The sequence below is a fragment of the Leopardus geoffroyi genome, chromosome B2, assembly GCF_018350155.1.
Source record: "Leopardus geoffroyi isolate Oge1 chromosome B2, O.geoffroyi_Oge1_pat1.0, whole genome shotgun sequence".
Lineage (NCBI taxonomy): Eukaryota > Metazoa > Chordata > Mammalia > Carnivora > Felidae > Leopardus > Leopardus geoffroyi.
This window is the reverse complement of record NC_059332.1, coordinates 42,882,122-42,907,642: the sequence shown is the minus strand read 5'-3', so window position 1 is coordinate 42,907,642 and position 25,521 is coordinate 42,882,122. Positions and strand designations below refer to the sequence as shown.

Here is a 25,521-nt window from a genome sequence, read left to right as displayed (position 1 = left end):
CACTTTTTTTCCTTTGGGTATAATTATAAATGTAATTTAACCATTTTTAGAATTAAACTCTCCAGCATCTCCATAACATTATTTTAGTCATAAAAACGTATTCTACATTTCCTATAACGTGGCTGTTGAAGGCAAAACAAAATCCCCGATACGAGATGTTGTCATTTTTCTGTTTTTCGGAACACAGGTTGTAGGAAACAATCCATCTCATTGAGGGTTATGAATTCTCTGAGTATGGCTATTCCTAGTTTAAATAATGAAAAATAGGGTGGTGAAAGGGATAATTTTATTCCTAAGTCCTGGATTTTAGTTCTGTTTCATTCTGGGTTTCATTATGAGACTCAAGACAAGTCGCAGAGGCCCTGTGTAGTCCAACTCTTTAGCTCTGAACTGTAGAAAATATCTCGCAGGAAGAAAAACCAGGCAGTTTTACTTGATTTACTGGAATATATTATATTATTGCCTTTGGTATCCATTTTCCCATCTTCTTTTATGGGGATATTTTATCCCATTATGAATATCCATACGTACATCTATATATACTTGTATGTACATAAAATTATGTAGGAGGGGTGCCTGGGTGGCTCAGCCAGTTAAGTGTCTGACTTCAGCTTAGGTCATGATCTCACGGTTCGTGGGTTCGAGCCCCATGTCGGGCTCTGTGCTGACCGCTCAGAGCCTGGAGCCTGTTTCAGATTCTGTGTCTCCCTCTCTCTCTGCCCCTCCCCTATTCACACTCTGCCTCTGTCTCTGTCTCAAGAATAAATAAACATTAAAAAAAATTTTTTTAATAAAATAAAATTATGTAGGATTCGAGTTTTCTATAATGTCTCTAATGTACAGAACTCCTTAGAGATCACCATATTTCAGCAGGGAGGAAAGGCTTCTATTAGTGTCTGTTTCCAAGCTTTTCACTAAGACTATAAATTAGGCCTGGGAAGGCTATAATGAGTCAGTAATTTATAGACTATTAAGAGAGTTAATTACAAGTGATTCTTGAGCATGTCCAACAGAGAACACATGTTTATAAAGGACAAACAGATTCAACACAACATGTCTTTGACCTAACCAAACCCAATCAATTAACAAAATGGGATGTCTTATTTTGCGTATCTCCCACTCCCCGAAAATAGAATCCCTAACCACTTGTTAACCACACTGACTTTTTAATAGACAGAGTGGTGACTCTAGCCACCAGAAATGTTGCCACCAGAAATGTTCAGATTAAGCACCCTGTTCGATGGAAGCCAGCAGAGTCTACAAAACAGGAAGAAAGCTCTGCATGTTGCTCTTTTGCCTCCTTTCCCGGTTTGACTCGATGTGATAATTCATTGCAGATTTCTTTCTCTTTGACAGAGTGCCTACCGCAGGAATGGGATGGCTTTTCTGGCCTGCTGACGGGACTTGTGACTGTAACGACAGGAAAGGCATGTTATATTAAGGTGATTTCTGTTCCCCTCTTTGGACAAAATAAAATACAAGTTTACCTTCTCTGTATCCTCAGGAGTGGGTTGGTTTGTTGTGACTATCAACTGGCTGACTCCGGCTCTTTTCCAGCCCCCTCAGTGCTCAGTCTTGTTTACTGGCTGGGCCGTTTAGCTAATTAATGGCAGGATGTTTGGGATAGTGTGTAGGTGGACAAGAATGCAGATCACACAATTTTGAAATTTTAATTTGGGATGGATTTACTGCCCTCAGCTCACGTATCTTAAAGGCAGTGTCTTGTTTTCCCTCCAGTGTTTAGTCTGTGTTTTATGTGATGCATTTTGTAATCCAGGTTTGGGACAGAGGAAACAAAAGGACAGTCAGTTTTCCCTCACACTGTCCCACAACTTTACTGTGTGACATTTGCTGAGTATATATAGCTTAGGTGTGTTTTCGAGACAAATACTCATTTTATAAACTCACACTAATCAAAGACCTAATTGATCTGATGAACTATTCCCGTCTTCTCATCCCTTCCCCCCACTTCTCGCGAATGTGTTATTTTCACACCTTCTTCCCGACTTCCTGCAGATCTGCCATCGTGCCTGTTTTTCCTCGTGTAGGCCCTCTCCTCCTGTCCTCTTGTCCCTCCAGTCCCCAGGCCCACCACACATACACACTGTGCCCATTTAGATTAGCTAAGTAATCAGGGGCGCCCGGGGGGGCTGAGTTGGTTGAGCGTCCGACTTGGGCTTAGGTGGTGATCTCACGGTTTGTGAGTTCGAGCCCCGCATCAGGCTTCGCACTGACAGCGTGGAGCCTGATTCAGATCCTCTGCCTCCTTCTCTCTCTGCCCCTCCCCTGCTCGTGCTCCTTCTCCCTCAAAAATAAATAAATAAACATTAAAAAAAAAAAAAAAGATGAAAGAAGCAAAATAATCAGAATCCCTTGAAGGGGAGCTGAGTGATGTGCTTTCTCCCTTGAGCAGTCCCACAGCTAAACTGGAATCTGGGACTGGGTCATTTCTTGCTGGCAACAGCCAAGCTACCCTTCTGGCATCTATACCTTCTCCATCAGATGACAAACCCTAACTTTGGAGAACGAATCAAAATATAGCAGATGTAATTGTACAGTTCCCGATTAAACTTGAATTTTATTTTATTTTATTTTTTTTTTCAACGTTTATTTATTTTTGGGACAGAGAGAGACAGAGCATGAACGGGGGAGGGGCAGAGAGAGAGGGAGACACAGAATCGGAAACAGGCTCCAGGCTCTGAGCCATCAGCCCAGAGCCCGACGCGGGGCTCGAACTCACGGACCGCGAGATCGTGACCTGGCTGAAGTCGGACGCTTAACCGACTGCGCCACCCAGGCGCCCCTAAACTTGAATTTTAAAAAAGGAAGCTATTTCTTTAATTCTGTAGGACTTCCAGTTTTATTTTTATCGTGGTTTTTACACACACTGAGACATCCTTTGTAAAGCGTTAATAAAAACAGAAATAAGAAACATGAAAGATTTTCCTCCTGTGACCAAATCATTGTGAGGCTCAGTTAATATGATTGTGCCATATTACTCACATTTGTTAACTATCATTTACCTGTTCTGTGTTAGTCCTTCTGGAAAAAATCTTCATGTCAAGAAGAAAAAAAACGTAGATATATAATATCAAAAAATTGCCAAGGGGTTTTGATGTTCCATCTGTGCTTGTTGAAATGTATGATTAAACTTTTCTTTTTATCATCATTCTTATTTTTCTTGGCATCCCTAATCATAGAAAATTATAAGCTTGCAGTAAACATCCTAACTTTTAAAACGACAGCATTTATTGTATTTGGTTTCGATCTGCCAGGCTTATGGATGTATAAAATTTTCAGGGGCTAATTTTTCACATCAAAATTCCTTCTCTCCCACATTATACATTTTAAAGTATGCACGAGGCAGAAAATACAGAGTTTAGGTTTTTTCCCTTCATTTTATTCTACCTGATCTCCTTATAGTCCCAGAGAAGGAAGACTCAACGTACATTTCTCTCAGAAATATGACAGGTCTGTGTTTTTGTTGGTCTGGCGTATGTTTGTCTATCTTGAACAGTCTGACAGGTAATTATTTATAAAATCTGGTTTTGCCCAGTAAGTCCATATAATAACCTTTCACTTTTCATCATAAGCCAGTGAGCTGAATTTAGAATAAAACAAGGTCATTTATGTCTGTCCCAAACCAGCCTAGATGTCCCCATAATTGCTCAATATTAATATTTTTAATTCTTTTTTTTTTCTTTTCTACACTTAGGTTCTTTCTCTGACTCTTTCAGCAACAGTGAATTTGAAGTAGAATAAAATTTTCTTAAGCAGCGAATATAGAAAAAAATTTTTAGGAGGAAAATCTCAGAAAATGTGACATCAATAAATTGTTCTCCCAAGATTAAAATGTTAGGTAAAATCATAAAATGTTAAAGCAGAAGATGGTCTTCAAGATCGTTGAAAACAGCCACTCATTTTCCAGATGAAAATATGTAGCCTGGAGAGGGAAGTTGACTTTCCCAAGGTCACTCAGTAATAGCAGTGACAGACCAGAGACCAGAGATCCGTGGTCCCTAATTCTCAGGTTGCAATTTCACTCCCCCATACTGGATTTGCATTAGATACTACCGGGATACATGGGGATTTTATGGCATGTTTATCTTAGATAATTTCCTAAGTTTATTTTTTAAATGACACTAATTTGGACACATTCTAAAGCGTAAGTGTTGTATTAAAATCTTCTTCAAAGGGACTGTGGTATAATTAAATAATCTGTTATATGTCAGTTATACGTCAATTTAAAAAAAGTGGGGGAGGTCTGCAAGCAGGGGAGGGGGAATTAACATACTCGGAGCACCTACTTTGTGTCGGGAACCTTACCTCTGGTATTTCATTTATCTTCACAGTGACTTCATGAGGCTCACATTGGGCTCGATTCTAAATCAAATGTGAATACACAAAATAATTTGTTTTGTAGCCTTGTGTTTTGGAGATCAAATTTGAAAAAAATAAATAAAGCCAACATTAAGTAAAAATAGCCTCTCTTAGGGGAAATTGACACTGCCTCATAGATTCAAGGGTAAAGGAAATAGAAATATTTCTCCTTTCACCTAAATTTGGATGTGACTTTCCGAACATGCCGTTTTGAGACTATGTCATCAACCTTCCTGCCTTCACATATTGCAATAATTAAGATTCAAAAATAATGTTCCAGTTTTAGAACCGAGGGTTTTTATTTAAAAACCATCAGAAGCACAACTATTTTTTAAATGATGTCTATACTCCTGTACCTGGGGAGAATTCTTCATTTGTTACTGTTTGTCCTTTGTTTCTATAAAATAATAAACAATCCACATTTAATGCTTTTACCACGTAGAAGACAAATAAGCATAAGTGGTGATCCTTGGTCTGAAAGAAAACAAGTTTACTTGTCTAGAAATTATGAGGTTTAATTTTACGAAAAAATTTTATGTCGTTCCCAAATCAGGTATTTCTTTCCAGTTCATCTAACCCCTTGTGTAAAACTGAATCACTACAGAGAAAGTACTCCCTCATCTGCCCTCCTGGAATTTAGATAGAACCTTCCCAGGTTGCATTTAAAATTCTGCCTTCAACCATGTATACATCTCATAAAATCTTTTACAGTTTCCTGTATGCTCTGGCTGAACATTTCATAGAACATAAACACTTCTGCAAATAATAGAAGGGCATCAAGTTGAATATGTCATGGCGGTGGCTCCCACACAAAGCTGATTCTCCAGCAATGCATTATTTCTTATTTTTATCTTCTTATTTGAAACCCAAGATGAAACTTGCTGCGCTCTTAGAGTACAGGGAGGGGGGTGGAGGTAGGCAGGGGACTCCAGAAGTTTTAGTGGAGTTGTGTTCATTAAAGCAAAGGCTTTCTGCAGAGGGCATCAAGCCAAACTTCAACAACAAAACCATGCCTGCAGGGATTGGATGTAAATGTGATGGTTAAATAAGGGCCAGATGCCTTTAAAAACTCAAATATTAAAAAGGTCATATCTCTTCAAGTCAGCCTCTCATGTTGTGAGTGATACCGTAGCACTTTCAAAAAGCGAAAACAAAGAAAGAGACTTGCATCTGTTTTCTGGAACAAAATATCAAATATTCAAGCCATCGTAAGTCATGGGAGTTTGGGCAACTGAAGCATATTTAAAAACAATCCATTCCTAGAAAGTCACAAAAAGCCCGCATACAACATTTCACCGTTGGAAACCACTAGAATTCTGTAGAGAGCGTTACACTCACGTTCCTTCTGCTCCTCACCACCCAGTATTCACCATTCCCACTTTTCCCCCCAAAGGAAAATAAAAATAGAAAAAAATATAGGAAGAATCAAGATGACTACGTAACTTAATTTTACTTAAACCAGGTAACACTTTGCTTGCTATCAAAATGTCACTCTGTCGTGTGGGCATTTTAACAAGGTTGACATAATCATTACAGCACACCGCGTGCCCTCCTGCGTACCGGCACGCGGTGTGAGTTATCCCGTTAAATACAGCCCCTCTGTGAGGGAAGCTGAAAATGAGGAGATTCATTGCCTTACGCAGGGGTTCCCAAGGTGGGGCGGGCCTTTGCACCCCACGCTTTCACCCCAAAGCTCGTGCCCCTCAGCACTGTTACAAAGCCTGGAATGTGCTTGAGTAAAGAGTTCTAATCATGTGTCAAAAAAGAGGTGCTGCTCTGAACCTAGAAGCGCTTCTCAGTACCAAAAGCTTGATTACAAGAAACGTTCTTTTTAACTTAATATTCCTCCTCTAAGGCCAAGTATTAGGTATATAATAGGATATCACGTAATGGCTAATAGGCTGTAATTACATTGAATGACATCAAGTCCTCTGTAAGGTCTCAAACCCTAAGATAAATACATATGATCAAGGCACATACTAAGAATCCCTATAGAAATTATGAGAAAAACTTCCTCCAAGATCCAAGATCCATGTTTACGAAGCCTCTCCTTTATGAAGACCGCATTTCTCCAGAAGGCTCTAATTACCTAGGCTACTACTTTATGCTTTCATAAAAGGTATGCATATCGTTCTAAAATAATCCCCGTAGGGGAACCTGGGTTGCTCAGTCGGTTAAGCGTCTGACTCTTGATCTGCTCAGGTCACGATCTCACAGTTCGTAAGTTCAGGCCCCACGTCGGGCTCTGAGCTGACAGTGTGGAGCCTGCTTAGGATTCTCTCTCCCTCTGTCTGCCCCTCCCCTGCTGGCTCTCTCGCTCTCTCTCTCCCCCTCTCTCTCAAAAATAAATAAACTTAAAAAAATTAAATTAAATTAAATTAATAAAATAAATAAAATTAAGATAAAATAAATAAAATAAAATAAAATAAAATAATTCCCATCTTGTTTACGTATGTTTGCAGTGGCAGATGCCTATGGCCGTCCCTTGGAACTTTATACAAATGCCCTTTTTAGGTTTTTGCTCATGAATTATGATGTAGTCATTGTTCCTCCTGGCCCAGGATTTCTGTGCATGCCCTTGGGGGGGAATAGTGGACAGGGACACAGAGAAGAAAGTTGAAGGAAAGTTGCCGACCGTGATTTGAATTAGAAGTGATGCTTTTTTCCTCTCTCATCAGTAGTTAGCGGCTTCTTTAATTCAACCCTAGGTCTGCTCAGCCTCAGCTGGAGTCACTTGCTGACTTAGGTCCTCTATGATTCCCCCTAGCGGGGCACCAGCCTGTGGCCCCGCCTACCTGAAGCTTTGTCTTCTGAATGGCTTTGATTTACTTCTTCCGAAGCTAGTGTGAGGCTGGTGCGCTGGCTTGTCACGCTTTCAAAGGTTTGGCCTGTGCGGAGACAGGGAGCCCAGATGGACTTAGGCAGTTTGTCACTTACACAGCAGCATAGGCAAGTTCAGCATGGTGTCCATTTGCCATGTTCCGGAGGCACCGGATGACAGCAGACAGGAGCGGTGGGTGACTCACCATGGAGGAGCCAACTCCAAACTACAACCAAGCAGTTTTTTGGCGTGCCTCCGTACCCGAAAGGAGGTTGGGGTGGAAAGTCCCATGCCTCCTCAGAACCAGAGAGGTGGATGAGAAACTCTCTGCGGTAGCTCGTGCCAAGACCAGCCATCTTGCCACATCCCTGGGATGGTCGCAGACTGCAATGGCACCTTGCCTTCATGACCTGTGTGGAGACTGCAAGGTCACCAGGGTGTTTTCCCCCAAGGTATGTAGAACGTCATGTGGTTCTGTTCACAGTATGAAAAATAAACCTGGCTGTTCTTTCCTGGGTGTTCGTGGAAAACCTAGCTCCCTAGCTCTTTCCCAGAAAGGTTCCTGCCTGCCTCGGTGCATGGTACCCTCTGCTTCCTCTGAGCTCAGTGTTCTTTATACTTCCTATTTTGTGCCCCTGGTTATCTCTCTGTGTGCCTCATAGCCTGCACCAGATTAAGATTTTCTTGAGGGCAAGTCTTGAATTTGTACCTCCGTGTAATCACCACATGCACTTATTAGCTATTCAGTAAACATGTGCTGGTTGATTAGTAGGAAAGAAATAAGTCATTTAAACATAAGCACAGAGGGGCACCTGGGTGGCTCAGTCGGTTGAGTGCCCAACTCTTGGTTTCTGCTCAGGTCATGATCTCACAGTTTGTGGGTTCAAGCCCCTCATCGGGCTCCACACTGACAACATGAAACCTGCTTGGGATTCTCTCTCTCTCTCTATCTCTCTCTCCCTGCCTGCCCCGCCTCAAATAAATAAATAAATAAATTTTTTTTTAACTTAAAAAATAAACATATGCACAGAATTTTTTTGGCTGAGTCTTCTGTTTAACCTTTTATTGATGCTTCTTTGGCTGCAAATCTCATGAACTATAAATGATCATAGCATTTTTCTTATGGACAAATACAGTGTCTTGGAGAAACCAGAGCACTCCATGCATCAGGTTTATTGTGGCCTTTATGAGTGGGTTTGAGCCCCACGTCAGACTCTGTACTGACAGCTTGGAACCTGGAGCCTACTTCGGATTCTGTGTCTCCCTCTCTCTCTCTGCCCCTCCCCTGTTCTCTCTCTCTCTCTCTCTCCCTCTCAAAAGGAACATTAAAAACATTTTTTAAGCAAATATGAATATCTGTTTATCTTGAAAAGAGTGAGAGTTTTGTGAACTGGAAACAACAGTGTATCACCTAAGAGTATTATATAGCTTACAATTAACGTGTCTGGGTTCTGGGGCACCTGGGTGGCTCAGTCAGTTGAGCATCTGACTTCGGCTCAGGTCATGATCTCGCGGCTCATGAGTTTGAGCCCTGCATCAGGCTCTGTGCTGATAGCTCAGAGCCTGGAGCCTGCTTCAGGTTCTATGTCTGCCTCTCTCTCTGTCCCTCCCCTCAAAAATAAATAAACATTAAAATGTCTGGGTTCTTCGTCTCTGTTATTCATTTGTTCATTCATTCACTCAAAAAAAAATTTTTTAGCACCCTTGAAAGCCAAATCATTAACATGGAGTCTACAATTCCCAAACAGTGAGGGACCTGTGGGAAATTGGAATTCTTGAAAGGAGCTTATGAGGCCACCTACATTAAATTATCTGTAGGTAAGAAGACATGTTTGGCCCATACAGGTGCCACTCCGTTTTACACATATATATATGTGCCAGTGTGATTTATAAAATTCATTTAAAAGTGATCCTGAAATGCTGGTAGATTCTTGACATGACTTATTTTTTTAACATTTATTTATTTTTGAGACAGAGACAGAGCACGAGCAGGGGAGGGGCCAAGAGAGAGGGAGACACAGAATCTGAAACAGGCTCCAGGCTCTGAACTGTCAACACAGAACCCAACGCAGGGCTCAAACCCACAAACCGCGAGATCATGACCTGAGCAGAAGTTGGACGCTTAACCGACTGAGCCACCCAGGTGCCCCATTGACATGACATATTGTTTTTCATTCAAGAGTTAACAAAAATACAAGTTATAGAGTGAATTTCTTTATGTTAAAAAAGTGATTCTCGGGGCGCCTGGGTGGCGCAGTCGGTTAAGCGTCCGACTTCAGCCAGGTCACGATCTCGCGGTCCGTGAGTTCGAGCCCCGCGTCGGGCTCTGGGCTGATGGCTCGGAGCCTGGAGCCTGTTTCCGATTCTGTGTTTCCCTCTCTCTCTGCCCCTCCCCCGTTCATGCTCTGTCTCTCTCTGTCCCAAAAATAAATAAACGTTGAAAAAAAAAAAAAAAAAAAAAAAAAAGTGATTCTCAAGCTCAAAAAAAAAAAAAAAGACAACTCTCACTCTCTGTGCTTCCACAGTAACTTTGGTTGGGCTCCTCTGTCCTGTGGTGAGTAGCTTGTGCCTTCTGAAGATTTCAAGCTGCTTTAACTTAGATTTCAGTATTTTTTTCTGACATAAAGTATCACCTGAACTTTTTTTATATGTCTTATTTTGGGAAAAATTTATGATCTTTTTTAACATTAGGAAGTTTTGCTTTTCCTGACATTTTATTGCTTTGCCTATTTGAAACGTTTCAATCCCAGACAATAAATATTACGTGGTTATTGTTTTCATATGGATAGGCTATTTCCTCCTGGCTTTTCTGACCCCTTTTCCCAGCTAATAATACTCAAAAATTTATTAATAGTACACTATGCCATTCAGCTTTTTCAGAATCATAGATAATGAACGTTCAAAGAGGGACAGGCCTCAAAGAGGAGGGGTCATAGTACTTAAAAATAAATTGAGGCATGTAGTTTTCTTTTAGTTGGATTTCAAATGTTTCCTGTTCAGGTGAAATGAAGATTATATTCATTCTGTAAATCATTTTTAAAAATTATCATAACCAGTTACTGCATTAAATGGTATCTTTTTCTATCATTATTATGGAAGCCAACAGAGCTCAACAGAGTAGGTGGATGTTAGCCAAGTACAGCATGAGTGCTAGGTGTTTAAAAGCACCCACTTTTAAAGCTATCCTCACGGTTCCCTCACCTTCTTCGCTTCTTTTCTCAAATATCACTTTCGGGGGGCGCCTGGGTGCCTCGGTCAGTTAGGCTTCTGACTCTTGATTTCGGCTCGGGTCATGATCTCAGGGTTGTGAGATCGAGCCCTGCATCAGGCTCTGTGCTGAGAATGGGGTCTGCTTAGGATTCTTTCTCTCCCTTTCTGTCTGTTCCTCCCCACTTGCAGGCTTGCTCTCTCTCATAAAAATAAAAAATAATAATAACACTTTTGCAATAAGGCCTTCTCTGACTACCTTTTAAATATTGAAACCCCAGCCTCTGCCCTAGCACCCTATATCCCCCTTCCCTGCTTTCTCTTGTCATTCTAACACTTGCGTCCCATTTCATATACTCACTTTGTCTCATTTATTGTCTCCTCCCTCTAGAATGCAGATTGTCCTCTGCTGTATCCCCGGCACTTAGACCAGGGCCTGATGCATAATGCATGCTCCGCCAGTGTTTTACTAAATGAATGAATGATTCATCAGTCTTTAATTCTGCAAATTCTTGCAACGCCATTCCCACGTGATCGCACCCTGGTTCTTCTCCAGGCTTGCACTGTTTCTTTCTCATTTCTGGCCTGCCTTGTCCTTTACTCAGCGTCCCCCTGACTTTCCAAAGTCCTCTGAGCTTCATTTGTGTTCCTCGACACAAGTTTTACAAGTGCTTTTACAGGGGCTCCTGGGTGGCTCAGTCAGTTAAGCATCCAGCTTCAGCTCAGGTCATGATCTCATGGTCTGTGGGTTTAGGCCCCATATCAGGCTCTGTGCTGACTAGCTCAGAACCTGGAGCCTGCTTTGGATCGCGTGTCTCCCTCTCCCTCTGCCTCTCCCCCACTTGCACTCTGCCTCTCAAATAAACTTTTTTTTAAAAATGTAAAGTGTTTTTACATATTAGTACTTCCCAACCACAGAGCATTTTCAACAGAATAAGAAATTTGGCCACCACAAGCAAGAATGAATTACAATGTTTGGTTAGGTTTTCATGGTGTCTTCTAAAACTTTTCATGAATGTCTTCTAAAATTTTTTGATATATTTCTTTGATATATTTCACTGCATATTCAAATTTTCCTTTTCCCACAACTCCAGGTTCGCAAATTTTTGTAGTGTATTATTACCCCATGTATTACTGTAGTTTTTTTAAACAGGGCACATAGAATATATTTCTTTTTCTTAAAAACAAATTAGTTGAATGCAGAATTGTATACATACAGTAATAACCCCTTTTTAGATAGACAGTACAACTCAGTGACTTTTGACAAACACAGCTGTGTAACCACCACCACAATCAAGATACATTAATGCCAAAAAACTGTCTCATGTTCCTTTGTAATCAATCCCTACCCATCACTCCTGGCAACCACTGATCTGATTTCTGTCTCTATATTTTTAAATTTTCTAGAATAGTATATAAAATTGTATAATGCTAAATGAATTTAAATGGTTTTTGTGCCTGACTTCTTTCATTTAGCATAACGCTTTTTAGACTCATCCGTGTTGTGTTTATCTGTAGTTTATTTCCTTTTATCGCTGAGTAATATTCCATTTGTTTGGTTCCACGAGTTTTTTTAACCATGTACTGAGTGAACATTTTGATTGTTTCCAATTTCTAACTATTAAGAATAAATCCACTATGAACATGGATGGACAAACCTTTTTTGTGGATTTGTGTGTTCATTGATATTGGTAAACACCTAAGAGTGGGATTACTGGGTCATATGGTAAGTAAATATTTAATATTGTAAGAAAATATTTAATTTTCTGAGAAAGTGTTTTCCAAAGCGGCTGAACCATTGGGCCCTCCCACCAGAAATGTGAGATTGCTAGTTGCTCTGTATCTTTGCCAGCATTTGAAATGATCCATTTTGTTGTTTGTTTGTTTTGCTTTAATTTGCAGCCATTCTGATAGGTAGACATTGGTATCTCACTGCTTTTACTTTGCTTTTCTGTGATGACAAATGATATTCATGTGCTCATCTGCCATCTGTATCTTTTCAAATCTTTTGTCCATTTAAAAAAATGTTGGTTGTTTTGTCTTATTAAAATAGGAGTTAATTTTATGGCCTAAATACAGAAATGTGTTTTCCGCATATTTTCTCTAAGTCTGGGGCTTGACTTTTCTTAAAGTATCTTTGGAAGAGCTGGAATTTTTCATTTTGAAGAAGTCCATTTTATTGGTTTTTATTCTTTTATGGCTCATACTCTTTGTCTTATCTAATAAATTTTTATCTAACCCAAGCTTACAAAGGTTTTCTTCTACGTTTTCTTCTTCATATTGTAAATTTTAACTTTTATGTTTAGGTCTTTGATTCATTTTGAGTTTATTTTTATATATGATGCAAAGTAAGGGTTGAGGTTCTTTTTTTTTTTTCTTTCTTTCTGCATATGGATGTGTGATTGTTCCAACACTATTTGTTAAGATGATCCTTTCTTCATTGATTTATCTTGACATATTTATCTCAAATCAATTGACCATATATTATAGACCATGGGTCTATGTTGGGATTCTATTTTATTCCATTGATCTATATGCTTATCCTTATGCCAGTACCTGACTGTCTTAATTACTAAGTCATGAAATCAGGTCTTAAGAATCCTTGAGCTTTTTCTTTTTCAAATTTTTTTTTTTTTTTTTTTTTTTTTTTTTTTTTACTCTGGCTCCTTTGCTTTTCAATATTTCTACAAAACATGTTCTGGGATTTTGACTGGAACTGCTTTGAACCTATAGCTCAATTTGTGGAAAATTGACAATGGTGTTAAGCCTTCTAACAGATGAATATGGTATAGCTTTTCATTTTCTTAGGTCTTTTCTAGTTTCCCTCATCAGTGTTTAATAATTTTCAGAATATAAATCTAATACATATTCTGTTAGATTTATCCGTGAATATTTTATGTTTGATGCTGTAAGATTTTTTTTTTAATTTTTATTTTCTGGTTCATTGCTAATATCTAGCAATAAAATCAATTTTTGTATATGCATGTTTTAACCTTCAAGTTTGTTGATCTCACTTATTAGCTATAATAGGTTGTTGTTTTATTTTGTGTCTTTTTGGAATTTTCTACATAGATAATCATGTTATTTACAAATAAAGTTTCTTTCTTTCTAATCCATATTCTTTTTATTTCTTCTTGTCTTATTGCAGTCAGTAGTATCTCAGTACAATGTTGTATAGGAGTGATAAAAACAGACATCCTTGCCTTTTTCCGAATTCAATAGGGAAAATACTCAGTTTTTTACCATTACATATGATGTTAACCTCTTTGGAAAAATCTTTGGCAATATTTCCTTTCCTTTTTCCTGGTTTTATGGGGAACTCTTAGTTTGCTGGGTATGTTAATAATGAATAGATGTTGAATTTTATCATTATTTTTCTGCATCCTTGGAGATCATATAGTTCTTCTTTTTATGATGGTACATTACATGGATTGATTTTTTAATGTTTCATTACTAGGATAAAAGCCACTTGGTCATGATGTATTAATCTCATATCTCACTGGACTTGATTTGGTAGTATTTTATACATTAAGTATTTTTGTATCTGTGTTCATGAATGATACTGGTCTGGAATTTTCTTGTAATGCCTTTTTTTATTTTCTGGAATAGTTTCTATAGAATTACTATTATTGTTGTTGTTATTGTTATTGTTATTATTATTTTAAGATTAGAGGAACTCACCAGTGAGGCTACTGGAGACTGAAGTTTTCAGTGTAGGAAAGTCTTTAGCTATGAGTAACCTTAGATGTAAAGCTCTTTGAGTTTCTGTTTCTTCTTGAGAGAACTTTGGTAGTTTACTTCTTTCAAGGTCATTTGTCCTTCATCTAAGTTAACATATTTTTTTTAATATGAAATTTATTGTCAGCTTGGTTTCCATACAACACCCAGTGCTCATCCCAACAGGTGCCTTCCTCAATGCCCATCACCCACCCTCCCCTCCCTCCCACCCCCCATCAACCCTCAGTTTATTCTCAGTTTTTAAGAGTCTCTTATTGTTTGGCTCTCTCCCTCTCTAACTTTTTTTTTCCCTTCCCCTCCCCCATGGTCTTCTGTTAAGTTTCTCAGGATCCACATATTTATTGGCAGAAAGGTATGTATGAAATTCCCATATTATTCTTTACGTATCTGTAGCCTATATGGTGATACCTCTCTTTTTAATTCCTGATACTGATAATTTGTTTTTGTTTTTGTTTTTTCCTCAATATGTCTGAATAGAGTTTATCAATTGTACTTATTTTTCAAAAAAGCAGCCTTCAGAGGTGCCTGGATGGCTCAGTCGGTTAAGCGTCTGACTCTTGGTTTTAGCTCAGGTCATGACCTCCTGGTTCATGAGTTTGAGCCCCTGCATCAGGCTATCTGCTGTCAGCACAGGGCCTGTTTCAGATTGTCTGAGCCTCTCGCTCTCTCTGCCTGCCCCTCCCCGACTTGTGCTCTCTCTGCGTATATCTCAAAATAAATAAATAAACTTTAAAAAAAGCAGCCTTTGGTTTCATTGATTTTTCTCTTTTTCTTTTCTTTTTATTTATTTATTTATTTTGCTGTTTTCGGTGTCATTTTGCTTTTATCTTCGTTATTTTTTTCTTTCTGCTACTTTGGGTTTAATTCATTCTTCTTTTCCTTTTTTTTTTTTTTTTTTTTTTGATTTGAGATCTTTCTTTTCTATAAGCATTTGATGCCATCTCCTTCCCCCTAAACACCGCTTTAGCTATATCTCAAAAGCTTTGATGTGTTGTTTTCATTTTCATTCAATTCAGAGTATTTCCTAATTTCCTGTCTGATTTTGTCTTTGACCCATGGCCGCTTTAGAAGTGTGTTCATTAGTTTCCAAATATTTGAGAATATTTTAGGTATCTTTCTGTTACTAAATTTTAGTTTAATTTAATTTTATTTTTTTTAACGTCTATTTATTTTTGAGACAGAGAGAGACAGAGCATGAACGGGGGAGGGTCAGAGAGAGAGGGAGACACAGAATCCGAAACAGGCTCCAGGCTCTGAGCCATCAGCACAGAGCCTGACGCGGGGCTCGAACTCACGGACTGCGAGATCGTGACCTGAGCCGAAGTCGGACGCTTAACTGACTGAGCCACCCAGGAGCCCCTTTAGTTTAATTTTATAATGGAGAAGATACTTTATATGATTACAGTTCTTTTAGTTTTGTCAAGGTTTGTTTTATGGCCCCGAATATGTAAATTTGCACTTGAAAAACGTGTATTCTGCGGTTGTTGGGTGTAGTGTTCTATAAATGTCAATCAGGTCAAGTTGATGGATAGTGTTCATTTTTTCTATACACTTGCTGGCTTTTTACTTTTTAAATAATAAATTACTCAGAGAGGAATGTTGAGGTTGTCAACTGAAATTGTGGCTTTGTCTGTTTCTCTTTTAAGTCTTGTTAGATTTTGTTTAGTGTATGTTGAAGTTCTATTCTTAGTTGCATATACAGTTTAGAATGACCTGTTGTCTTGATTAATTGTCCCCTTTAGCATTATATAATGTCCTCTTTTCCTCAGCAGTGTTTCATCTTCCAAAGTTTACTTGGTCTGATATTATTAAATTTACTTCTCTTTTTTTATTGTTTATATGGTATGTATGTTAATATCCTCTTACTTTTAATGTAGCTATTTCTTTATATTTAAAATGTCTTCTCATTGACAGCCTATAATTAGGTCTTGGATTTTCACTCAGTTTTATAATCTCAGCCTTTTTGTTGAGGTGTTTAGACTATTTACATTTAATTATTGATATGCTTGCATTTAAATTCACAATCTTGTCCTCATCATAACTGTTTAACTTACTAATTTGTGTTCTTTGATTGTAACTTATTTTTATCACTGTAACTCCTTAACATGTTCTTTATAATTCTCTTTAATTACCTAAAATATATACACTTATTGCAAACAAACAAAAACCTAAAAGACTCAGAAAACCACAAAAAATACAATTAGAATTATCCACAGCCCTTTGATACTGAGATTAAACATTGTTAACATTTTAATACACCTACGCACAAAATGCATTCACATAGGACATACTTCTTTGTAGTCTATTATAACACCTTCTATGCCATTTTTTTAACTGCAGAATATTTCATACTATGGCCGACTTACTATTACCTTAATTATATCCTATTATTGGGCATTGTGATTTTCCCAAAGTTTTATCATTATAAATGTACATTATTTTATGTACATATCATATTATTTCCTTTGTCTTTTGGCTTCCGTCATTTTGGTTGTCATCATTATTGGTGTCCCCTGTGAAAGTAATGTGTCTACTTTTCTCTGGCTGTTTTGAGATTTTATTTTATTTTCAGCACTTGCATTATGACATGCTTGCATGTAGTTTTCTTTGTATCTTTTTTTTGAGTTTGTACAATGTCTTGAATCTGTGGCTTGACATCTTTCATCAATTTTTTAACATTCTCAACTACTTTTCTTCAAATATTTTTTCTTGTCTTCTAGGACTTTAATTACATGTATGTCAGACTTTTTCACCATATACAATATGTCTCCTTGGTCCTTTTTTGTACTTCCCATCTCTTTATCTCTGTTTCAATCTGGTGTTTACTGACCCATCTTGTCTTTATTAATCTTCTCTTTTGCTGCATCTGACATTCTATTAAACAAAGACTCTTAAATACAGAGAACAAAGTGGTGGTTGCAAGAGGGGAAATGGGTGGGGAAATGAGTAAAATAGATAAAGGGGATTAAGAAGTACAGACTTCCAGGAGTGTCTGGGTGACTCAGTCCGTTAACTGTCCCAACTCTTGATTTCAACTCAGGTCATGATCTTACAGTTCATGAGATTGAGCTGAAAGCACAGAGCCTACTTGGGATTCTCTCTCTCCCTCTCTCTGTCTCTCTCTCTCTCCAAATAAATAAATAAACAACAAAAAAGTACAGACTTCTAGTTATAAAATAAATAAGTCATGAAGATGATAAGCCCATGTATTGAATTTTTAATTTCAGTTCTTTTTTCTTTTTCACCTACATAATCACCATTTAATTCTTTAAAAAAAAAAAAAAAACGTTCTAGTTCAAGTCCCTTTCCTTACACCAGTGTCTGGGTAGCTTATGTATCTATTTCTGTTGTCTGGATTTTTTTTCTCTTGGTTTTCAGTCATTTGGTTCTGTATCCTGCTATGCCTAGGAGTTTCCTTATTGAATGGCAGACATTGTATATGAAAAAACATGGAAGCTCTGGATGATGATTTCTTCCAGAGAGGATTTCATTTCTGATAGACAGTTGGGGGTATAGTCAAATCAAGGTTGATCTATTTCTGCTTTGCCCTTATCCATAGAAAGTATCTCTAGGGCCTCAGCTGAAAGCCTGTGGTGTTTACCAGACCCCTTCAACTTTGGTGAGCTCTGAAATCCAGCCTCCAACTCCCGACGACCCATAAAGTGGATGAAATTTCTGCTCACCTCCTTAGCCTTCCAGTTCCCACTTTCACCCACACATGTGAAACTTTGGGGATGACATGTATTTCAAGGGGAAACTGCATGCATAATTATAGGTTTAGTTCTCTGCAGTTTCCTCCTGTCTGAGATCTCAGTCCCTCAGCTATTGGCAGCCCTATGCTCCAACCTGTGGCTCAGTAAGACTGTCACAGGCCCTAGACCTCTGCTTCCTGCACAGCTTTTCTTCCTCACACATTTAATTGGGAAATCTCCTGAGGGGGAAAAAAAGTGAATTTTCCTCTTTTTCAGTTTCACATCCTTTCAAATCCTGACTGCTTTGGACTTTTTCTGATGCCTCAAATAAAGTGTGGCCTCCCAAAAATATCCAGATCCAAATCCCCAGAACCTGTGAGTGCATTACATTACATAACAAGGCAATTAAAGTTGCAGATGGAATTAAGGTTTAGGTGTCTAATCAACAGACTTTATCATAGGGAAATTATCTTAGATGATCTAGGTAGGCCCACCTTAAACACATGAGCTTTTAAAAACAGAAGAGGGAAGCAGAAAAATAGGTAAGAAATGCAACCTGACCAAGACTTGACATTGCTGGCTTTGGAGACAGAATAAGGGTTCCATGTGCAAAGGAATGTGGTAGCCTTGGAAATTCCCCATTGTTTATAGCCAGCAAGAAAACTGAGATCTCAGTCCTACAACCAAGGAATTGAAATACTCCTGACAATCTGAATGAGCAGGAAACGGGTTCTTTCTTACAACCTCCAAAAAGGGTGCAGCCTGCTAACACCCTGCCTTTAATCCATGAGACCCATACCAGACCTATAGATCTGTAAGATAATACATTTGTGTTGTTTAAGCCATGAAATTTGTGGTGATTTGTAATGGCAGCATATAAGACTATTACACAATTTTTTAAAACTATTTTGTCCAGCTTTTGTCATTGTTCTCAGCTCAAGCATTAGTCTCCCATAGCTTGATGTATCGGAACTCAGTCACAGAGTCAGAACCACTGTGCATTGTGGTATAAAGATTTTTATAGGAATCAGATGTTACATGGTTGTGGGAGGAGTTGGGAAGGGAAAAGCCTAGGAAGGAAGTTGGAGGATCAGAGAAAAAGTCACCAACCCATCAATTGGAGAAGCAAAAGGCAACCACCTACCAAAAGTGGCTGCAAAGTGATGGCTCATGGGAAGGTCTGTAGGAAGCCATGCTTCTGTATAACTACCACCTCTGTGGGTTCACCACCAAGTGTCTGGTAGTAAGTTTGAAGCCACTGTTGATAAATAGGGTCTTCAGTCTGGAAGAAGAGCTACATGTAAGATGGAGGAAGGTAAGAACATGCTACGGCTGTCAGCACTTCTGTGTCTATAACTGCACCTAACCACAAGGAACTTCAAAGGTTAAAAACTGCTTCACTTCCATGTTCCTAATCCTGCATACATTTCTTTTTTGGCCAACTCTAACTCCGAACCATATAGGGAAGGGGAGTCTGGAAAAGTAGTTTCAATTTCACCAAAGTGACACAGTACCGGTGACCACAATCTACTCTTTGTCAACTTGGCACCCATACAGATCTCTTTTCACTGTATTTTAAAATCATCCAGATCAAATCAATAGCAAAATGCCTCTACCTAACATGACGCGTGCCAGCTTCGTGGCCTTCCTCCCCAGAATCCATAACCTCAATCTAATCATGAGAAAAGCATCAAGCAAATCTCAGTTGGAGGACAGTCTACAATATGCCTGACCAGTCCCTCTCAAAACGGTCAAGGCCATCAAAAACGAGGAAAGCCTGAGGAACTATCATAGCCAAGAGGAACCTAAGGAGACATAACATATATGTAATATGTTCTGGAGGCAATTCTAGCACAGAAAAGGATCTTAAGTAAAAAACAAAGGAAATATGAATAGAGAATGGGCTTTGGTGAATAGTAATGTATCAAAACTGGTTCATTAATTGTGGTAAATATACCATACCAATGTAAAATATTAATAATAGGAGAAACTCCATGGGGAGTACAGCATTCTTCAGAGATACCAGGGGTTGTGTCCCAGACCACCACAATAAAGCAAGTCAAATGAATTTTTTGGTTTCCCAAAAAGCTATGTTTATACTATTCTTTAGCCTATGAAGTGTCCAATAACATTATGTCTAAAAAACAACATACTTACATTAATTGAAAAATACTGCTAAATAATTCTATCATCTAGCTTTCAGCAAGTAGTTATCTTTTTACTAGTGGAGGATCTTGACTCCATGTTGATGGCTGATGCTGATCAGGGTGGTGGTGGTTGAGAGTTGGGGCGCCTGTAGCAGTTTCTTAAAAGAAGACAGCAGTGGGGGCACCTGGGTGGCTCAGCCAGTTAAACGTCTGACTTCGGCTCAGGTCATGATCTCACGGTTCATGGGTTTGAGCTCCGCGTCGGGCTTTTTGTGGTCGGTGCGGAGCCCGCTTCTGATCCTCTGTCCTCCTCTCTCTTTTTCTGCCCCTCCTCCACTCATGCTCTCTTTCTCAAAGGTAAATAAACATTAAAAAAAAAAAAAAAAAAGCAGTGAAGTTTGCTGCATCGATGGACTTTTCCTTTCGCAAACAATTTCTATGTAGTACGCAATGCTATTTGATAGCATTTTACTTACAGTAGAACTTCTTTCAAAATTGGAGTCAATCCCTTCAAAACCTGCCACTGCTTTATCAACTAAGTTTATGGAATATTCTAATTCCATGGTCATTTCAACAGTCTCCACGGCATCTTCATCAGGAGTAGATTCTGTCTCAGGAAACCACTTTCTTTGTTCATCCATAAGAAGCCACTCCTCAGCCATTCAAGTTTGATCATGGGCTTGCGGCAATTCGGCCCCATCTTCAGACTCCATTTCTGATTCTAGTTCTCTTGCTGTTTCCACCACATCTGCAGCTACTTCCTCCTCTGACGTCTGGATCCCCTCAAAATAGTAATCCCTGAGGGTTGGAATCAACTTTTTCCAAACACCTATTTATGTTGAAAATCTGACCTCTTATCACGAATCACAAGCGTTCTTAATGGCATCTCAGAAAGTGAATGATTTTGAGAACGGTTTCCATCTACTTTGCCCAGATCCATCAGAGAGATCACTGTCTGTGGCAGATCTAGCCTTATGAAGTGTGTTTCTTAAATAACAAGATTTGAAATTAATTACTCCTTGATCCATAGGCTATAGAATGGGTATTGTGTTGGGAGGCATGAAAGCAACAGTAATCTCGTACCTCTCCCTCAAAGCTCTTGGGTGTATTGTCAATGAGCAGTACTACTTGAAAGGAATCTTTTTTTCTGAGAAGCAGTTCGCAGCAATGGGCTTAAAATATTCGGTAAACCATGTTGTAAACAATGTGCCGTCATCCAGACTTTCTGCCATGTATAGAACATAGGCAGAGTAGATGTAGCATAATTCTGAAGGGCCCTAGAATTTTCAGAATGGTAAATGAGCACTGGCCCCAACTTAAAGTCACCAACTGCATTAACCCCTAACAAGAGAGTCAGCCTGCCCTCGGAGGCTCGGAAGCCAGGCAGACTCCTCCTCTCTAGCTACGAAGGTCCTGATGGCATCTTCTTGCAATATAAGGCTGTTTGGTCTACAGTGAGAAACCTGGTGTTTAGTGCGGCCACCTTCATTAATTCTCTTATCTAGATCTTATGAATAACTTGCTGCAGCTTCCACGTCACTTGCTGCTTCCCCTTGCGACTCTCGCGTTATGGAGGTGACTTCTTTCCTTAGACCTCATGAGCTGACCTCTGCTAGCTGCAGACTTTTCTCCTGCAGCTTCCTCACCTCTCTCAGCCCTCACAGAATTGAAAGGAGGTAGGGCCTTGCTCTGGATTACGCTTTGACTTAAGGGAATGTTGTGGCTGGATTGATCTATCCAGACCACTCAAACTTTCTCCATATCCGCGATAAGGCGGTTTCACTCTCTTACCATATTGTGTTCACTGGGTAGCAGTTAATTTTCCTCATAGTTTTCCTTTGCATTCACCACTTGGCTAACTGGTTGGCCTATGAGGCCTAGCTTTCCACCAATCAGAGCTTTCAACATGCCTTCCTCCCTAAGTTTAATCATTGCCAACTTTTGACTTAAAGTTGACCACGCAACTTTTCCTTTCACTTGAACACCTGGGGGCCATTGTAGGAGTAGTCACTGGCTTAATTTCAATACCACTGTGTCTCAGGGAAGAGGAAGGCCCAAGGAGAGGGAGGGAGAGGGAGGCGCAGATGCTTGGGGGAGTAATTAGAACACACACAACATTTATGGCTTAAAGTTGCCGTCTTCTATGGGTGAGGTTCATGATGTCCCCAAACAACTACAATCGTAACATCAAATATTATCACAGGTTGCCATGCCCGGATAATAATAATGAAAAAGTTCGAAATATTGAGAAAACTACCAAAACATGACACGGAGACATGAAGGGAGCAAATGCTGTTGGAAAAGTAGGGCCGATAGACTTGCTCGGTGAAAGGTTGCCACAAACCCACAAGTTGTTAAAAACTGCAATGTATGCAAAGCGCAATGAAGCAAAGTGCCATCAAATGAGGTATGCCTGTATATGGGAGCTTTGTATTGTCTTTGCCGTTTCTCTATAAGTGTAAAACTCTTCTAAAATAAAAACTCGACTTAAAAGTTAGGATACAAAGATTTATTCATTTTGAGGCGATGTGCTTTCCTCTGAATTAGAATTCCCCTTTGATATCCTGTCACTGAGATACAGAGATCTATGGCTAACTACTATTAATACCTCTTACGTTAGCTATCTAGACTGGGAATGTGGGTGGAGGGAGTGGGATAAAGAAAGAGAATTCTTTAATGCCTGAACAAATATGCTGGATTCCTACTAATGCGAGGAAGCCTCCTAACCGCTACCTCGTCATTTCTGTAACTGGCCAGCGGTCACAGCTAGTATTTCTTACTTCCTTCTTCCACTAGCCAGCCTCTCTTCCCCTTGCTCTCATCAGTAAACCCCTCAGCTGGTATGATTCCTTGCCTGATGGGGTGACCCTGCCTATTTCTGTTTCAGTGCTCCTCTGCTGTGTGACAAACAACGCCAAAACTCAGTTGGCTTAAAACAGCAGTGACATAATTTCTCATGATTGTGGGGGTCAAACGTTCATGCAAGCTTTAACTAGGTAATTCTCCTCCACGTGGCGTCATCTGGCAATTACCCAGCTGCATGCAGAGGACAGCAGAGCCGGACCTGAAGGATCAAAAAGGCTGTGCTCGTAGATTTGGAGATTTTGAGCCTCGGTGATCTCTCCTTTCACTGGTGACCAGCTTTGGCTTCCTTGCAGCATGGTAGTCTCAGGGTAGAACTCAAAGGACAACTGGCATTTAAGGCAGATGAAACAGAAACTGCCAGACCTCTTAAGGTATGGCTCAGAAATCCCACAACGTCACTTCCGCTAGATTTGTGGTCAAAGCTAGCCACAAGGCCAAGTCCAGAATAAAGGGGAAGGGAAATAGAGTCTACCTCATGCCAAGAGGAACAGCAAAGAATTTGTGCCTGTCTATAGTCCACTAAAATGGTTGTGGAAATTTCCTTTGAGGTAAATTCCTAGAATTGGAGCTTCTGCATCGAGGGAATTCATTTTAAACACTTGAAACCTGTCCAAATGGCCCACCATTCCATTTTACCGGTTTGTATTCTCATTAGCCGTGTTTGCAGATCAACTTCTCTGGGCCTTCACCAACACTGGGTATCGTTACCCTTTTTAATCTTTTCCAGTTTAAAGAAGGGGAAAAGCCTGATCGTTGTAGTTTTGTTTTTTTGCATTTGTGAATACCATTGAGGTCGAACACTTTTCATGTGTTTATTGGCCATGTCTAGATGTTCTTTTTTGAATTGCCTAATCTTGTACTCTGCCCATTCTTTTCTTCAGCTATTCTTGGTTTGAGTGTTGATGTTGGTCTGAAATCTGGGTTATTAAAGTTTAACCGACCTCAGGAAACCCTACTGGGTTTTTAAATATTATGAATTACTCTTGCCCAAAATAATCTATCTTCATTTCCATTCGTTTATTCTTTATTTCCCTGGATCATCACCTTTTTTCAGTCCTTTCTTTTCTTAGATTCAAAATGTTAGAACTACAGATCCCCTCATTGTTCAATTGAGGCTACGAACACCAGAAGAAGAAAGGGTCTTGTCCGGAGATTCTGAATGTGGGGGAGTCTATTCAGTTTGGACGTGTAGGACCAGTCCTTCAGGCTTCCGGCCAGAATGACGCCCAAAGTGCACTTAGCCCCCTTACCACAAGATTTGCCTCCTCCAGTCTGGCACTAAGAAATTCAGTCTATCTATAACTTTTGCCTCGTGAGTGACTGGGATCCTAAATTCTCCCTGCCTCTAACTGGCGATGTGGCCTTTGATAAATTACATTAACTTCGGGCCTTGGATTCTCGAATGAAGCGGGAGCATTGAACTTCGGCTTGGTGACTCTGAGGCACACTTTTCACTATTGAAGTCTGTTGTGTCAGAGGGACATTTGTAGAGAATGCGTTAAGGGGAAGCAGCATAGATGGAAGTCAGACCTTTAAGACATTTACTTCAGCCTAAAAGGTCTATTTTTGAAGGGAACTTAATCAAAGCTCTTTAAAAATAGTTTTTAATTACAGGTTTGAATCTTTGTGTTATTTGTAATACCTTTTTTAGAAGCATGAAAATAGCATTTCTCTCTGTACGAACTTTGTGCTTTCCCATTTGGTAAACACTGATTTTATTTCTCTCTGGGCCTGTAGGAGTAAACCAAGCCAACTCAGCACTTCCTGTTTACCTCCTGGTTGTACGTATCGTAGATGGCGACAAACCTGATCCCCAAAATAAGCTTCCTTGGTTGACTTCTGCATTTTCCGGTTAGGCAACTGGCCTGTCAATGCGTGAACGATGAGTTTGGCTATTGAAGCCTTGTTCTGCCATTACCCCTTCAAATTGTGGGTGTAAAGGAAAGTCACTTAGTGTAATAGTAGGGATAATCTAATAGGAGGATTTATATTTAAAAGGGGGCATCACTTGAGAATATCAAAGCATTTTCAACTTTTAAGCTTGGAATGTGTGCCGTGAGTGAACACAAAGATAGTAAATAGGCAGATTTCTTCCGGAAAGTCTCAGCGCTCTAAATATCTATTTTTTAAGGAAGAAAATTTGAGTTTTATGTGTATTGAGTGACTAACGTGTAAGCTCAGAAACATTTTATGTTTCCATCCTAGCTTATTCTGCTTAGCATAAATCAGCAAAGTCCACGATAATTTACCATCTACTCAAGGTTTTTCAGTTGTATTACACTCATGTCAGGCACACCTTCATGCAAGTCCCTCCGGGTCAATGGTTTAGAAATTCTGCCTCTTCCATCCCCTTCTCATCTCAACACCTATGGAGATAGATGCTAATTGGAACAGAAGCAGCCTACCCAACTATAGGGTTAGACCACTCTTAGCACAAGATTAATGAGATAGATGAGATAGAAGGTTTTTTTTTTTTTTTTTTTTTTTTTTTAACATTTATTTATTTTTGAGACAGAGAGAGACAGAGCATGAACGGGGGGGGGGGGGGGCGGTGCAGAGAGAGAGGGAGACACAGAATCTGAAGTAGGCTCCAGGCTCTGGGCCATCAGCCCAGAGCCCGACGCGGGGCTCGAACTCACGGACCGCAAGATCGTGACCTGAGCTGAAGTCG

General features: G+C 39.5%; 1 protein-coding gene across 2 annotated transcripts in view; it reads left to right on the top strand.

The window, feature by feature from the left end:
• The window catches only part of SUPT3H (SPT3 homolog, SAGA and STAGA complex component), a 539,392-nt gene extending 537,895 nt beyond the window's left edge, over nucleotides 1-1,497 (top strand). For both annotated transcript variants that reach the window (XM_045498438.1, XM_045498437.1), the window contains exon 12: nucleotides 1,357-1,497. In XM_045498438.1, the coding sequence (XP_045354394.1) occupies nucleotides 1,357-1,398 (42 nt within the window). In that variant the 3' untranslated portion in view covers nucleotides 1,399-1,497. The remainder of the gene's footprint in view (nucleotides 1-1,356) is intronic.
• The last annotated feature ends 24,024 nt before the right edge of the window (nucleotides 1,498-25,521 follow it).